At 43.8% G+C, this 18,040-nt stretch overlaps 1 protein-coding gene across 3 annotated transcripts in view; it reads right to left on the bottom strand.

Annotated features, from left to right (window-relative positions):
- Positions 1–1,049: 1,049 nt before the first annotated feature.
- Positions 1,050–18,040, bottom strand: part of HOMER3 (homer scaffold protein 3) — a 49,500-nt gene continuing 32,509 nt past the window's right edge. For 2 of the 3 annotated variants that reach the window (XM_087703248.1, XM_087703250.1), the window contains 4 exons: positions 17,599–17,755; positions 12,613–12,720; positions 4,545–4,625; positions 1,050–2,102 (listed from right to left, as the gene is read on the bottom strand). In XM_087703248.1, the coding sequence (XP_087559374.1) occupies positions 1,914–2,102; positions 4,545–4,625; positions 12,613–12,720; positions 17,599–17,755 (535 nt within the window). In that variant the 3' untranslated portion in view covers positions 1,050–1,913. The remainder of the gene's footprint in view (positions 2,103–4,544; positions 4,626–12,612; positions 12,721–17,598; positions 17,756–18,040) is intronic. The other variant, XM_087703249.1, reaches the window with a different exon arrangement.

Here is an 18,040-nt window from a genome sequence, read left to right as displayed (position 1 = left end):
GAATCTTACAATGGAAAGTTAAATTTAGAACAAAGCATGTCAGCCTCCCTGCGGGATTTCACTTTGCCTGTTGCAACTGCGAAGGAATTCAAGAGACACACACAAAGGTTTTGTCCATACAAATCACTTCTTGGGTTATTATTCCAACCACATAGCACTAAACCAAAGTGAGAGAAAAATATCAATAAAAAACTTTCACTAACAACGTTATTAACCATGTTATCAAACTGCAAACAGTACCCAAATGAGCAGAAGAACCATATTGTAATTAAGCCCAGAGACTTGGGCTCTTGAGAGGTGGGGATTGAGGGGGGGGAGAGATGGAGAGCAGAGTGGGATTCGCATTTGTTCCCTTTTCACATCTCTGAAAGCAATGCTCAGCTCATTCCAAGGGATCTTTTAACAAGCTTCTGCAGCTGCTGCTACCTTTTCAGAAGCATGCTGGATTCTCAAAGGCCCTTATGTCTCATACTCAGATGTAGACTATTTGTCATGGCTAACCCAGTCATCTCCTTCCCTGGCCAGCTGCCTGCCTTTTATGTGCCACTAGGACACAATCTGGGATAGATACCGTATGTCAGATCAATAGCCATTCTTAGGTCTGCTCAGTTGCTGCCAAAGAAGCTGGAGGCTGCTGCTTCCCATTGTTCTCTTGCTTTTGGGAGTGAAAAAGAAGCATAAGGACTAACTCATGGTGCCATGAAGTTGGTGAGAATAGAACAAAGATCACCACACCCCTTTCTGCCTCATTTTCCATCCCTAAGGCCTGAAAATACAAACTTATGGCAGACATGGAAGTGCTATAGAGTGCACCTTCCTATGCGGCCTTTCTAGAGGGTTCTAATTCAGAACGGAAAAAGATCACTCGATTCCTAAGGAAGCTATACTGGCTCACTGGAGAAGAATGACTTTAGCTCCAAACAAATCCCGGGCTGCTTGAGGGCAAAACTGATCCCCTTCATATAATTATCTGAGTGACGTGACATGTTATCCTTTGGGGTAAGAAACACCTTTCCAAACCAGGAATTCACCTCCCATCATTCAAATAACAGCAGTGCCTGCTAGAACTTGTGTTCCTACAAACTCCCTCCTTTTCCCCACTTTTGGATCTATTGCTCGGTGCTGAGTGTGAATTGCATTCCTTTGTCAGACAAAAGAGAAGGAAGGTACCTTTAGTCTATCCTAATTCATCAGTATTTGGCAGCTGTCAATCTTAAGAAATGGTCCGGCTTGTACCCCCACTCCTAGGGATCTTCTTTCTCTGTGGCCTTCACACCCTCCCGCTTTTGCCTTCCTTTTTTTTCCAGTTTTTTGAGCAGAATATCAGAGTTTGCAGATTTACTAAAAAATATTCAGTGCTTATTTTGAGATTAAAAACAAACAGCCCTCCCCAAAATACACATAATAAAAGAAGAAGAGAAAGGAAGAATCGTCCTTTCTCAAGATTTCTTCCCAAAATGGATTCTCTAGGAGTGCTTGACTGCACACGGAAACTTTTAGTCATCTATAAAAAGCAGTCTTGCTAAAAACACAACACCAGGGTTACAGGAACAATAGGGGGATTTTGACTCGGCCATTGGTTCCTCAGGATGGCTGAGAGGAAGAGTTAAGAATTCTCTATCAAAAACTACTGGGGTGGAAAAACCCATCGTACTGCCTCAGGGTAGGCAAAAAAACACATCACAGTTTATAGAAATGGAAGCATCTGAAAGGAAAATAAGGCTGGAGAAATTGGCTTGGAGGTCCTCTCCAGTCGCTACCTCCTCTAGACTCGCTTCTCCCAAGATGTCCACAGAGGAGAAAGGATGCAACCACTGGACAAGTCAAGCAGTCTTCACGTCATGTCCATGCTGATCGCCCAAGCCCACCAAGCCAGGCTTAAAGGAGGGTTGGCTCTTCCTCTGTTTCCTGGTTTAGTTGCTCTCCACAAGTTTAGCCAGGTCTTGTCTGAGCTCACTCAGCTCAAAGAGTTTCATGTCCATGATCTCTGCCAATTTGGCTACCTCCTGGTACATCTTCTCCCGTTCAGAAAGGGTCTCCGAGAGGGATTGCTCGGCCGAATGCAAGCGCCGCTCCAGCTCTGTGTTCTGTCTCTCTAGGTCCTAAAGAGAGAACAAAGAAGAGTCCTCAACCACATGGAAATCAAACATCCATGAGGTTGGAGAGACCTGGCTTGGGCACTCTTTGTAGAGGAACCTGAGCTTCTTAGGCAGACTCCCCCCCCTCCCCCAGGCATCTCTTATATAAAAGGATTTCTGCTGCAGTAGAAGTGGGAAACGTTTTCCTGTGGGAACCCATACAAAGTTGTGGTGTGCTAGAGGCATCTGACCTGGTATAAGGCAGCTTCAAATATTCATAAGCTATGATTCAGACAAATAACGTAAACCAGAAGGTCGAGAGGAAAGTCTACGGAGATTCTCAGTCATCTGGGTCATGACTGTACCAAAGGTGCTTTTTTCAAGAGGCAACTGGACTGGTTTTTCTTTGAGATCATTTCACTTCTCATGCAAGAAACTTCTTCAGCTCTGACTGGATGGTGGGGAATGGAAGGATTTATATTCCTTGCAGACAGCTGGTCATTTGCATCCTTTTAGAGAGTCGTTGAGGCCATTTGGAGGTTTATCTGTGTTCTCCGGGTCACCTGAGTAGTGCAAATGGGTGTGGAGCAGAGGTGGTATTTAGCAGGTTCTGACCAGTTCTGGAGAACCGGTAGCAGAAATTTTGAGTAGTTCGGAGAACCATTAAATACCACCTCTGATCGGGAGGGAATGGGGATTTTGCAGTAACCTTCTCCTGCCATGCCCACCAAGCCACACCCACAGAACTAGTAGTAAAAAATTTTGAATCCAACCACTGGTGTGGAGCCTTCTTGGAACTGTAGAAAGGACTGTGTTGTAGACTGGAGATAGATGATGTCATATCCCTCACCCTCTGTTGAGAGAGGGCTGTTTCAATTTTGATACAGGTCCTCTTTGATCCCACTTTCAAACCAGCGGTCCTCTCTATCCAAAATGGGGACTTTGCTCTCTTCAAAAGAGTGGCCTTTGTCTTTTAAATACAGATGGACTGCTGAATCCAGCTCCGATGGGTTTATTCTTCTATGTTGTGTCATGCGTTTATGAAGTGGTTGTTTTGTTTCCCCAATGTACGGATCTGCATAGGGCTCACTGCATTGTACTGCATATTCCATGTTGCTCAGTTTGTGTTTGGGTGTTTTATCCTTGGGGTGGACAAACTAATGCAGAAGCTTGCCCACCCCAGGGATAAAACATCCAGACACAAACTGACCAATGTGGTATATGCAATACAATGCAATGAGCCAGATGACACAGATAAACCTGCAAAAACAAGAGAGCCTTAACAACTCTCTAAAGGATGCAAATGACCAGCTGTCTGCAAGGAGTATAAATCTTTCTGGAACGAACTCCCCGTGGAGATTCGAACCCTCACCACCCTCCAGGCCTTCCGCAAAGCCCTTAAAACCTGGCTGTTCCGACAGGCCTGGGGCTAAAGAACTGTTGCCCCCGCCTTGAATTGGTATGACTGTTGTGTTTTAATTATGCATTGTTTTTTATGTCGTTTAAATTCTTGTTTGTATCCCCCTTCCCTGGTTGAGTTGTGAGCCGCCCTGAGTCCCCTTCGGGGGGAAAGGGCGGCATATAAATAAAATCAACATCAACAACAACATCAACAACTTTCCATTCCCCACCATCCAGTCAGAGCTGAAGAAGCTTCTTGGATGAAAAGCGAAACACCTTCAAAGAAAAATCAGAAAGTCCAGTTGCCCCTTGAAAAAGCACCTTTGGGTCGAGAAGAAAGAAAACCAGGAAGAAACAAAAAATGAAAGACATCAGAACTGTTGACAACCCAAGCTGCTTGGTGGCAAAGAAACTACTGTATTTTGGAGTATAAGACGCTCCAAAGTATAAGACGCACCTAGCTTTTGGGGAGGGAAACAAGGGAAAAATATTTGCCTCTGCCTCCCAAGCAATTTCCCTCCTTGCAACAAACAGCATAGACAATATATACTGTTTGTAATTTTATATTTCAGACTATACTTGTACAGATGACGTTAAAATCGATGTGCTTTCTGGAAGTATAGTTATTCTCTGCTATTTAAAAGAATAGCACTTTTTAAAACAATAGCACTGGGCCTCTTCAGATCAAGCATTTATTTTAAAAAGCTTCTTCATTTTGTTAAATTGTCTAAAATAATAAAACAGTCTTAAAAAAATAAGTTTAATAATTTGAACATTCTATATGCATTTATAGTTGTTGATTTACCTCCTTGCAGCAAACAGCCTGATTAGCACAATAATTTTTTTTCCCTCCCAGCAATTTGCCTCCTGGAGCAAACAGCAAGTTTTACTTTCAATTTCTCCCCATCATCAGCTCCCCATACATTCAGTGTATAAGACACACCCAAATTTTCACCCTCTTTTTTTGGGGGGGGGAAAGGTGGGGTACCCCATACAGGTGTTTTGCCATGTCCTCCTTTGGACTTTTTCCATAACCATTTCTCACCCTCTATTGTCTTTTGTTACCTGCACCTTTTGGCGGGTTTCCTCATATTCATCATCTGGTTGCTGCTGCAGCCCCTTTTGGTTTCTCAGTTGTTGAAGCTCCTGAATCATAAGTAGGCAGGGAGAATGTCATGAAAGAAAACAGAGAAGCTATGTTAAAACAAAATCGAGCGTGAAAAATGTAATTTGTACTTCCACAATTTATTTTTGGAAACAGGGCAGATTAAACTTTCAGATGAAATGGAACGTTTCTGGACTATCATCTCCAAATCATGGCTGCTCCCTTCAGTTCTTGGCATTGATGATCAGGTACGGAGCTTGCAAACGGAGGAGGAGGAGGTAGGAAAAAATCCTGCTCAATAGAATATTCACACAATACAGGTAATGGGGGTCTTTTCATGGTCCAGATGTTGTGTGAACTTTCTAATCCATTCAAGTCGCGAGGGTGTAGTTTTAACCTCAAGGTATTTTGTTCAAAGGAAACAGATGCCATAAACTGAGAAGACGAGCTACATTTACAAATATCTGTATCTTCTCAAAAAATCCTAATGAATTAACCTAGCAATCATGAGAGCATTAAGGGACGATTCCCTGCAAACTGCATCAGATTCCCTACAAACTGCATCTGTCACTCTTGCAGATGACACGTGAATGGAGGACTTGGATGGAGTGATATGTTTTTTTGCAATAATGACAAACATCTATAGTTCGGTGTAGGATGAGGGTGAAGGTTTGTTCTCTGAGCTCGTGGGTTGGTTTCCAAATGTTTCGTTACCAGACTAGGTAACATCTTCAGTGGAGTTTAGGGGATGTCGGTGTCAGTGTTCTTCTGTTTATAAGGGCTTCAGGTGTGTGTGTGTCAAATGAGGGTCTTGTGATGGGTCAGGTGTGAATAATCAGCCTTGTGATAGGGAGGTTACATCAGGTCAGGGTCATTGGGAGATGAACTGCTAGTGGTGGTGGTGGGAGTTACGTGGGTTAGTTGAGGGTCGGTGCCATCTCAGGTTGGCTGTGTGGTTGATTTGGATTCTGAGAGGTTTGTAGGCTGGTTGTAGGTCCATGTGTCTGTTGATGGAATTGACATACAACCAGCCTACAAACCTCTCAGAATCCAAATGCCCAAGGCTCTGTCAGCCCCACTAGATAAATCAGGCCAGGAAATCAAGTCCAGAAAAAGACCAGAACTATGCTTTTTTCAGATTTGCTATAACAACAGAATCTTGCAAATCTGATTATGCTATACATCCCTGCTTTCTTATAATACAGTGGCTCAGGGAAGACTCTGCCTGAATATTCTGAAGATTAACTTGTTTATTATGACTTAAAAAATATTTCAGCCATCCTTGCCTATGTAACAGTTCTTGCATACGTCTGTCAAGGTCACCTCCCTTACTCTCTACAGGCTCATCTTCTCTCCCCAACAGTTTAACCTTTACATGAAACTGCTGGCTGGGGAATTCTGGGAGTTGAAGTCCACAAGTCTTAAAGTTGTTAAGGTTGGAGAGCCCTGCAGTAGAGGACCCAGCAGTCGAGAAACACACCTCAGACTAGCATTTAGTACAGTACTGTAGTAATGAAGGCTTTGGCAAAAACATTCAGATACTGCCTGGCTATCTATCTATCTATCTATCTATCTATCTATCTATCTATCTATCTATCTATCTATCTATCTATCTATCTATCTATCTATCATCTATCTATCTATCTATCTATCTATCTATCTATCTATCTATCTATCTATCTATCTATCCATCCATCCATCCATCCATCCATCCATCCATCCATCCATCTATCTATCATCTATCATATTTATTGGCTGCCCATCATATTACAGGGTAACTCTGGGCATATTACAATATTAAAATATAAAACTACTGTAGTTTTTGGAGTATAAGATGCACTTTTTTCCCTCCTAAAAGAGGCTGAAAATTTGGATGCGTCTTATACTCCGAATTTAGCCCACTCACCCCAACCCCTAGCCTTTGGCTTCCACGCATCCTCTTCCTGGCTGCAGAAATTGTCACCGAGAATGGCGTTTTCAGCCTCCAAATGCTCAGTGCGCGGTGCCAAAAATGGCTACCTGGAACAGCTATTGCCTTCTCTTACCCCTTTCCTGCTTTAGTCACTGGCGCTCCCTTCGAGGATCAGTTGTGCTTTTGAAGCTGTTTTTCAGCCCAAACACAAGCTAAGTGACTTTCCGTGCTTTGCCTGTTTTTCTAATTGCTGCTCCCTCCGACAATCAGCTGTGCTGTAGAAACACAGCCCCCACCATCCCCAACCTCAAAACCAGTGATCATACTAATGTGCTGAAGCTGGCCAGGCTAAGGACTAGCCAGATGAATACCTGGTAGGCAGAATCCCCCCCCCCAATTTTCCTCCCCAAAAACTAAGGTAAGTCTTATACTCCGAAAAATACAGTAAATAACTATATAAATAAAATACAAAAATATAAAAATACAAAATTCAATAGCTAAAAGATGGGAAGGAAAGAAGTAGGATGAGCAGGGGTGGGGATCTGATATTAATCTATCAGCCACTTCCAACATGAAGCCCCTCCTTTGGTGCCCCAAGCCAACTGGCAGAGCTAGGAAACAGCAGAGAAGGCCCTTCTCCTGGACCCTGCCAGCTGGAATTCCCTGGCCAATGGGGTCTGCAGCATGCCTCCTCTGCCGTCCTGTGTGGGACAGGTCAATTCCATACAAGATCAGAATCATGCAGGCAATGATTTCCACTTGCAGAAGTGACAAGTTGGATTTTGAAGACGCAGGATAGAAAGAGAACGGATGCTTCTGAACTTTGATTCGGAGAAGACTCCTAAGAGTAATACTGATAGCCAAGCAAGGTAACAAATAGATCATAGAGCAAATCAATCCACAGTTTTCACTCCAGGCATAAAGGATCACATATTATGATATTTTGTGAAGACATAGCTCTATAGAAAAGTCCACAATGCTGGGGAAAGTGGGGGGGGAAAGGGGGTAAATAGCAGCAAGATGGATGGGCTTGATTACAACAGTGGACTACACACTGCCAGAAAACCTGATGGAGCAATTAGAAAGCAGGTTATCCTAGGGGGAAAAAATCTCAGCTGTTCACTAGCAGTTGACACTGATGTAATGGAAAATTGTTGTGGCCCAGCAGGAGCTGTTGGAGCTGCAAACAGACTCTGATAGCGAGGGGCCGTATGAGTCGGCTCTGGAAGATGTGGAGGACCCAGGACAGGGTTCAGACTCCGAGCAGGGACCAGAGAGGCTGGTTGATCACCAGGAGGCGCCTGAGGCATGGAGCAGCGGTGAAAGCCAAAGGGAGTGTGCCCATGACGTCAGGCCCTGGAGCAGTGGTGAAGACGTCAGGCCTTTGAACAGTGATGAGGTTCAGAGGGAATTGGTCCCAGATGCCTGGCAGAGGCGGACAGGTAAATGCCAGCAGCAATTAAGGAGACAAAGGAGATAATTGGACCTAGGTGGTTGTGATTAGGCCCTTCCCAAGAGAGTATATAGGGAGAGACTTTGGGAGGAGGCTGTTTGCAGGATTCAACTAACATACTAACGCTGGAGAAGCTCTCATATGTATTTCTTATCTTGGAAGTCTGGGTTGCTGCCAAAGTCTTGTCGGTGTGTTAATTTACTGTGAATAAATTGTCTAGCAGTAATCTTGTGGCGGCGTGCCTCATCGTAAGGAGGGGGGAGGGTAAGAACAGAACATAATCATAATCAAACTGCTTAGGGTAATTTGATTGCAGCTAAATAGAAATGTTCCCCAAAATAATTGTTGTTCTCAGTTAGCATGATTAAGTGATGCTACATCTAAAAGTAGGGTCTGGAGTAATGGTGAACCGGGTTAAGAATTTAGGGTGAATACCAACACTCTACATGCTGGTGAATTGTGAAGGTAGGCAATGTGGATTTAAGTTTTGAAAAGCTGTGTATTTCTGTTTTTCCCCTCTCCTTTGCAAATAGCGAGTTAGATCCTAGTCTCGTCTCTTCCTGCTTTTTTAGTTTTTTGTCTCCTCCCTTAGAGGCAGCTGCAGTCACTGTGCATGAATGGAGCGCTCCTTATTCTTGTGTGGGTCCCCTGAGCGTTTGTGTCCCTGTCTCTTCTCCATCTGGGCTCATTGAAGGCACGGTAAGTAGGGGAGGTAGCTGGAGGCAAAGGGTTGTCAAGCTCTGTTTCTGAATAGTGAAAGAGGATTCGCGCGTTTCAGAATCAGTCATGCTATAGCAGTGCATCAATAATGCATCAGTAATGCTATTACTAGCTAGGCCGCTTCGTTTGCTCACTGTGTGTGAGGAGAAAGTGCACCTCTGTCACACTGGCTCCAGTTCATTTCTGCGGATGCATAAGGTGTAGCATTTGGCAACAGGATCCTGTCATTTCTGTTTACATTTCGGGGGATTCCCCTTCTCCTTTCAAGAAGAAATTCTATGATTGTGTATCTTCCTCATAGTAGTGTCAATTCTCTGCTCTTGGTGCAATTTGGGCACCAAATCATTCAATTTAGCTTTATTTAAAATCAGGGCAGCCGGCTCAGGCAGTTATTATCCATCCTCTGCTCCTTTATTTGCAGTCATTAAAGTAATGAAATTTGTCAAATTACAAGGGCAAAATTGGGGGGGTGTTCTTTTTTTTAAAAAAAGGAATATTGTATCAACAAATATAAGCAGAAGTTCACACATGTTCTACGACACCTCAGGTGTACTTCAGGCGACTCATCATCTCTCCTGTACAATTCCAGGAAAAGGAAGGTTGGCCCTGTGCACCCAGCACAATCACCTTGAATATTAGATCCATGCAAATTCTAATTACTGCAGCAAAGGAGAGAAAAGCAAGGCAGCATCGGTGACCCCTGAAGTTCTGTTTCCGCTACACGTTTAATCGGATCACCTGCCAGCCCAGTCAAATCTCCTTGCCAGGAGTTCTGGCAGCACAGTCACATGAATCAAACTGACAATTAGGGTAATGCAGATGCTCCATCCATTTTTCTCCAGGAAGTGCCTCGGGTTCCGTGAGCCCTTTGCAACCGAAGAGCAAGTAGCTTCACTCTAATTGACTCAATTAACCCAAAATTGTGGATTCAAAGGCTCTGATCAATGAACATGTTACGTGAACTGGGTTTGTACTCTTCTAGGCTGGTTCATTGCAGCTACAGTATTTATTTAATGTTATTTGTACAGCTGCCCATCTCACATTTGTGTCTCTGGGTGGCTCATAGTTAAAAAGAACCAAATAACAATAGACAAAAATGCAGGAAGAGAGTAAAAATGCAATACAGGTAGTCCTCGACTTACGACCACAACTGAGCTCAAAATTTCTGTTGTTAAGAGAAACAGCTGTTAAGTGAATTTTGCTCAATTTTACGACTGTTAAGTGAACCAGTGCAGTTGATAAGTTAGCAACCTGATTATTAAGTGAATCTGGTTTCCTCACGGACTGCTTGTCAGAAGGTCACAAAAGGAGATCACATGATCTTTGACCCGGCAACGGTCATAAATATGCACCAGTTGCCAAGCATCTGAATTTTGATCACATGACCACGGGGATGCTGGAAAGATCATAATTGTGAAAAATGTTCATAAGACCCTTTTTTTCAGTGCCGTTGGAACTTTGAACGGTCACTAAATGAACTGTGGTAAGCCGAGGACTAGCTATAATCCTGAAATCCAAATAATAAAAAAAACTAATTAAAAGCAAAATTAAAACATAAAAGCATAAAAAGCAGGCAAGTCATGGATCAATCAGTGGGACCATCTTGCAGACTCCAAAACTGTAACCAGATCCCCAGGTTGGTGGACAAAATCATGCAAGCAGGCTTGAATCCAATCTAACCTCCTGGGAGGCGGGGGGGGGGGGATCATGTTCTAAATCACCTGTCACCAACTGGTAGTCCATGGATCACTGGTGATCCGTGAGAAAATTTTGGTGGCCCACAGAAAAATTATTTGCATTTTTTATATTGCACTAAATCAGGGATCCTCAAACTACGGCCCCTGGGATGGATACGTGCAATGAAGGCTTGTGTTGATGCAGAGAGTCTCCCCTTTGGGGTCTTTTTGTGCAGATTGTAGGGGGGCAGAAATTTCCACTTGGGGTCTCCTGGTGAGGGGCTATGGGTGAAGGCTGGAGGGAAACACCGCTGGTGGCGAAGAGCCAGAGGGCCTCGTTCCAGTGGGACTGCATCATGGCCTGGAACTGGCTGACCGTCTCAGCCTGCTGAGCCTCCAGGCACTGGTACCTGGCCTTGCACTCCCGCAGGTCTTCCCTCTGCTTGGAAAGCCTATGCTCGTAGTCCTCAGTGAGGTGCTTCTGCTGAGCCTCCTTCTTGGTCAGACACAATTTGAACTGAGCGAGCTGTTTTGCCAACTCTTTCTCATAGTGGCTGCTTAGCTCCAACAACTGCTTCCTGTTTGGGGCCCTAAGGAGCCCAGGCAGGCAGGCAAGGAGTGGCTGGGAGGGGAGGGACGAATAGAGGCTGGCGAGGCACCCCTCGACGTAAGAGCCAGAGGGCCTCGTTCCAGTGGGACTGCATCATGGCCTGGAACTGGCTGACCCACAGCTGACTTTTGAACACCACTTGTCGGCTGTGACCAGGGGGGCATTTGCACAGGTCCGCCTGGTGCACCAGTTGCGTCCCTACCTGAACCGGGAGGCACTCACAACAGTCACTCGTGCCCTTGTGACCTCTAGACTGGACTACTGCAACGTGCTCTACATGGGGCAGCCCTTGAAGAGCATTCGGCGACTTCAGCTTGTCCAGAATGCAGCCGCGCGAGCGATCGTGGGTGCGCCTCGGTTCACCCACGTAACACCTATCCTCCGCGAGCTGCGCTGGCTACCTGTTGATCTCCGGATACACTTCAAGGCGCTAGTTGTCACTTATAAAGCCCTTCATGGTATTGGACCTGGGTACTTGAGAGACCGCCTGCTGCCAATTACCTCCAACAGACCGATTAGATCCCACAGATTAGGCCTCCTCCGAATTCCATCCGCCGGCCAGTGTCGACTGGTGACTACCCGGAGGAGAGCCTTCTCTGTGGCTGCTCCAACCCTCTGGAACGAACTCCCCGTGGAGATTCGAACCCTCACCACCCTCCAGGCCTTCCGCAAAGCCCTTAAAACCTTGCTGTTCCGACAGGCCTGGGGCTAAAGAACTGTTGCCCCCGTCTCGAATTGGTATGACTGTTATGTTTTAATCATACATTGTTTTTTATGTCGTTTAAATTCTTGTTTGTATCCCCCTTCCCTAGTCGAGTTGTGAGCCGCCCTGAGTCCCCTTCGGGGGAAAAGGGCAGCATATAAATAAAATCAACATCAACATCAAGTGACATCAAGTTCGCCACGCCCACCCAATCACATGACCACCTAGCCATGCCCACCCAGCCAGTCATTAGGCATTATTAGTGGTCTGCGCGATTCAATATTATGAATTTAGTGGTCCCTGAGGTCCAAAAAGTTGGGGACCTGCCCTTTTGTTCTAAAGGGCGGGTGCTGTAGCAGAAAAGTCTCTCCCTCCTGCATCCTATCAGATGCCCCTGCTTAATCAATGGGACCCACAGCCTGCCCTTCCCGATGGATCTGATGGGATGGGTAGATGTACAGAGGCAGACCCACAAATAACCCACCTCCATGCCTTGTATAGTTTTATAGGTTATTACCAGCACTTTTGAATTTAACCCTCGCAATCAGACTGGCAAACACAGCCCAAGTAATTTTTCTCAATCAGCAAATAGAGTGTTATTACTAATCTAATCTTGCAGAATGAGATACAGAGAATTGAGGGGTCCTTGGTGCTCTCTGAGCTTGCTTTTTTCTTGCAGATGTTTCATTACCCTAACTAGGAAACATTATCAGTGCTAGTGATGATAGCATGGATGATATTATGTAACCGGGTAATGAAATGTCTGCAAGAAAACAAGTGACCAAGGACCCCTCATGTCAACCCTGAGCTACAACTATTCTCTTTTACCAGAGAATTACTTATATAATAAAACCACCCACAGATTCTCTCTTCTTGCTTTTAATTGTGGACTTCTGAATTTATAAGCTCTGCTCTAGATTGGCAGCTTAAGAGACCTGGGATGCAGCTACTGACCTCATCTTTGGCCTTCACCAACTGTTCCAGCTCTTCTAAAGCTGGGCAGGTCTCTTTCCTGACATCGCTTGAGGAATTGTGGCCCCCCTGGGCTTCCAGCTCTGCCACCTATGGGAAATTGGAGAGAAGGAGAATGGAGGTGATTACTTAGAACAGGGGGTCAGCAGAATGGTTGAAAAGTGGTGGGCTACAAAATAATCATGACCATTAAGTCTGAAAAACACATGGATTTGAGATGAACTGGGAACAATCTTTATGACAAAAAGAGCAGAAAAGGAATTGTTTTCTATCCACAACCACTCTGAAATTGTTTAAGACCTAGATACTAAGTGGCAATATCCTCATCTATGCCCAATGCTCTGTTTAAGGGATATGAGGAAAGGGCCTCAATCTCCACAATCTTTTATTTGCTTATTTTGTTCAACTGTGACATCCCATCCACTTTCCATATCTGAGTTACTGTATTAGAATGTTTGTTTTAAATAGGAGGACTGTAACATTTCTGGAGTTTCCTATCTCTTAAAAGAAAGTTAGCAAAGTGATAAGATTCTTTCTCAAACTTACTCAGTCCTTTTCCCTGAATCAAACTCATACAGCCCTTTTCTAATGTAATATAATGCATGTTGAAAAATTACTGTGGATAAGGCCCTTTAGCTTGCACCCATAGCTGTCCCAGTCAATTCCTATATCCAGACCAGAATAAGCATACATGCGGCACAGCTAGCAAAATATGATGCCTGATGCTTATTTATTAATATCAGCAAACACCCAAAAGGCAGAAAAAAAGAGGAAGAGAGGAAAGCAGGAAATGCTATAATGTACATAATATATAATTCATGTATCTCTACATGCTGTAAGCGTACCTATCAAAAGGAAGAGACTTTCCAGAACTACTGGTACAATACTGTGTGTAATGAGCATGGACAATCCCAAAGAGAATAGCCCTTAGTTATTCAGCTGCTATGTATCTAACAGCAGCAGAAAGCAGAAGGAAAATAGCAGACCAGATGATTCCTCCCATATTCTGCAACATTGAGGAAACAATTTGGTGAGCAGGAATGATATATCCAACAATTCAGATAGAAAGCTTACTGGGAAATCTGCAATTATTTCTGCCTGAAATTTAGCCTATTCTCCTGACATGTGCTTTGCCTTTTCTGCACCCTTTCATTTCTTTCAAGTGCAATCATTGCTATTTCTTCCCAATCTCTATGACACACATACACACAAATGCAAACATATGCTTTATCAGCTTTCTTAAAGCCAGAAACCTCTCTATTCATTCACAGAATTACTTTCATATATCAAACCCGGCATTTCGTAACCGCTAAAAGAAGGGCATTCACTGAAGGTAAGGCATCTGCTTTGCATACTGAAATTCAATGCGCTCAGCATTTCCAGCCTTTAGGACAAAAAAAAAAAGGTTTGCTTTAGAACATGGAAATGCCTATCATGTAGATAGAAAATCACTGACTGCTACTGGTGGATGGGCATGTTACTGAAAGAATGAAGTAGTTCATAAGATGGAAGGCAGGCCACCCAACTTAAAGCATGCTGGCTGGGGAATTCTGGGAGTTGAAATCCAAGGGCTAGGCTTCTGGGGGTTAGGGAGAATCTCTAGCTAAGATTCTGTTCAGTTTGGGGAATCTCCAAATCCCACTCCTTGGTGACCCCACCCGCCCCTCTCCTCCCAGGAGTCCCTTCCCTGTTTTGGATGCAGGTATGTGCAGGGCACACACAGAGGCTTGGGGGAGGGCGAAAAATGGGCCTACTGGAAGTTCGGGAAGGCCGGAAATAGGCCCATTTCTGGCCTCCAGAGAGGAGCCTGGGGAGGGCGTTTTCGACCTCCCGGAGGCTCAATGAAAGCCTCCGGAGTCCGGGGAGGGCAAAAACACCCCCATTGCTTTGGTGCAGGAGGCCGACTAGGCCATGCTGCCCGCCCCTCCTCGGGATAATCATCCTTCAGTGAATTGCCCAGAAGAAGAAGGCAGGGCAGGAACACCAGTTGACCATGGCTGGGGAGAGTGCTGGAGATGGGCTCACCAAGCATAAGCACCAGTGGTGAATTGACTGTGATGGGAGGGGGCTGTGGAGAAGTGGGCACAAAAATGTGGCCAGTGCCAATTGCCTTAGACCCCTGTCAGAGAACTCACTGGTAAGGCCTAGCAATTACAATACACCTTCAGAATACTGATTATTAGGAGGAATATGCATCAAAGTGAACATAATTTGAGTGCTGGAAAGCACCCAAAAGTGCAAGGAAAGTAGAACTACCTTTATGGGGATTGTTGATCCGTTAAGCTTTATTTTTTCTTATGCTCATCTTGTACAAAAAGGCCAGTTTGATGTAGTATTTAAAGTACCAAGCTAGAAAGCGGGAGAGCATGATTTCTACTCCTGGCTTAGTGACAAAGCCAATTGGGTAGTTTTGGGACACTCCCTCCCTCTGAGATCTAAGAAGGAGAAGGGGAAAGGGAAGCTATTTCTGAAAACGTTGCCAAGAAAATTGCGGGGACTTAGCAACTGCAGGAGTCAATGCTGACTTTAAGACACAAAAACAAGCAAACACTCACATTTGTAAACACAAACTTTACAGAAATCTTCACTGATCTTTTCCCCAAAAGAAAAACATTTGCCATATGACATTTGTCCCAAGACAACATAAACATTGTCCATGCAACTAGCCTCCTTTGGGGAAAGTGGGCACATATAAAATGGCTGCATCTACAAATTAATCCCGGTGATATTTTATTCATGCATAAATGCACCCTTGCTTACTAGGAAAAATGCCCACAAAAATATTACAAAGTTTTGAAACAACTGTTTTCTTATCTCACTGAAGGCAAAGACATCGTTGGGGGCAATATGCTGACACTGTAAACTGCTTAGAGAGGGCTGTAAAGCCCTGTGAAGTGGCATATAGGTCTAAGTGCTATTGCTGTTAGTAAAGCAAAAAGCCTTGAAGAACTGGCTCGCCCGTCAGGCCTGGGGATAAGGATAGTTACCCCGCCCGAATGATGAATGTATGTTGTCTATTATTTTATTATATGTTGTTATCTTAATGTTGTATCCCCCCCTTCCTGGTTTTGTGTGAGCCGCCCTGAGTCCCCTCAGGGAAAAGGGCGGCCTACAAATGCTAATAAACCTAAACCTAAACCTAAGGAAGATGAAAAATGAAAATGAATGGGAAGATCTGAAAGAAATAATGAATGATACATGTGTAGCACTCTATTCAAGAATTCAGACATTTAAAAAAATGGAAACAGTGAAGTCTTATCAGTTTCATTTTGGAATGACTGAATGCCCATGTAATAATTTGGAATCCCAAATTTTAGGAAGGCATGTTTGGAGGACAAGAAGTTGGAAACAGTACACATTGCAAATGATGGCTTCATTCATTGCCAAATCAGCATACATTAAGCGAGGCCAGATTGATCTACAGATAAAATCTACTTGTCACACACAGATTCTCAAGTGTAGCAAAGCTGCTGCAGTAGATAAAAATTGTGAATGAAGGTTAAAGGAGGTCACCATGGGCTCTGAGCCGCCTTTCTTAAAACTAGCTTGTCACAGACTTTAGCAGCAATGTTTAGTGAATAAGTAGGGGAAAGTGTCAGTTTGCCATTGCTCAAGCATTAGCCGGCTGCAATTAAGCGGAACAAAGCAGGGACCCTTTCTTCCCCAAGCCTTACAGGAAACCAATGCTCTTATCAGAATTTGGTGTGCAATCCTGAATCCAGGCAGCAACATGCATACCGCACAGAGAAACTAAACTGATTGCATTTATTAGAGAATGACTCCCCTTCCAACATTTCAACACAGGTAGCCTCAACTTACAACAGTTCATTCAGGGACCGTTCAATGTTACAACGGCCCTGAAAAAAGTGACTTATGACCGCTTTTCACACTTATGACTGATTCAGCATCCCCATGGTCACACGATCTAAATTCAGGCACTTGCTACTGACTCATATTTATGACAGTTGCAGTGTTCCAGGGTCATGTGATCCCCTTTTGCGACCTCCTAATAAGGAAAGTTTAATGGGGTAGTCAGATTCACTTAATAACCGTGTTAGAAACTTAACAATTGCAGTGATTCACTATCGGGATAAAAATGGTCATAAAATGGGGCAAAACTCACTGAACAAATGTCTCACTTAGCAAGAGAAATTTGGGGATCCACTGAGGTCATAAGTCAAAGACTACCTGTATTTAACCTAGCTTATTTTCACCATGGAAAATGTACAATAGATGGAAGATTCTGTTTTTTACACACAATAATGAGTGAGCGCTGAAATTCTAAGAACTCAAATATGCGCCTCATTTAATCTTTTTGTTAAAAAAATCATTCAGCAAATAGGTTTTTCTGGTTATTTTATACCACCAATAAAAAAAAAGAATGCACATTTGTTACAAGTATCCTAATTTTTTAAAAAAATGAATAAGAAACAAAATAGTTTCAGCAGTTTAATCTATTTTATTTAGTTATTTCAAATGTCAATACTTCCCTTTTTGGAAGCGAAAATGAAGTTTGGACAGTTATGACATTTCATTTGTACATGTGAATTTTAAGGTAAAGGCCAGTTGTTAAGTTAGTCACACGGTTGTTAAGTGAATCGAGCCTCCCCAATGATTTTGTTTGTGATAAGGTAGCAGGAGGTGATCACATGACCCCGGGGCACTGCAACCGTCATAAATATGAGTCAGCTGCCAAGCGTCTGAATTTTGAGCATGCAATCACGGGGATGCTGCAATGGTTGTAAATCTGAAAAATGGTCATAAATCACTTTTTTCGATACTGCTGTAACTTCAAATGGTCACTAAATGAACTGTTGCAAGTCAAAGACTACCTGTATAGGCCTCAACGGAATTTGGTGGGGGAGAGAGTGCTTCCACCAGCCAGAGTGATAGGCCCTGTGGGATGAGGATGCCCTACTTCCTTCTCCAATGGAGAACCTTAAGTGAATCTCTTGGACCTCCACTCACTCGTTGGCGCAGTGCTTCGGTCTCCTCCTGATATGCTGCCAGCTGCTGCTTCCATTGCTCCACATTGGCATTAGCTTCATGCAAGGCAGCCACCAGTTTGTTGTTATTGTCTTGCAGAGTGAAAAATTCGGCTTCCCACTGGACTTCGCAAACAGACCTGGGAGACATAGGGACAGAAAAGATACAAAGCATTCTAAGTATTTAGAGTGCACCTTTATTGTCATTGCACCTTGTACAATGAAATTAAGTGCCATCTTTAGTGTACATTAGACATAAAAAATAAAACACACCCTTCACATTCTCTACAATTCAACTGAAAATCTCTGATATTGCATTACTATTGCACTATACAGTAGAATTCAATATAGTTACTACTCTGGCATAGAAGCTGTTTTTCCACCTATTTGTCCTGTACTGTCTGCCAGATGGTAATAGTTCAAAC

The sequence above is a fragment of the Thamnophis sirtalis genome, unplaced genomic scaffold (assembly GCF_051295495.1).
Source record: "Thamnophis sirtalis isolate CommonGarterSnake01/CBP01778 unplaced genomic scaffold, rThaSir2_p1.2 scaffold_1, whole genome shotgun sequence".
Taxonomy (NCBI): domain Eukaryota; kingdom Metazoa; phylum Chordata; class Lepidosauria; order Squamata; family Natricidae; genus Thamnophis; species Thamnophis sirtalis.
Note: the sequence above shows the minus strand (reverse complement) of the source record. Positions and strands in the feature narration are given on the sequence as shown.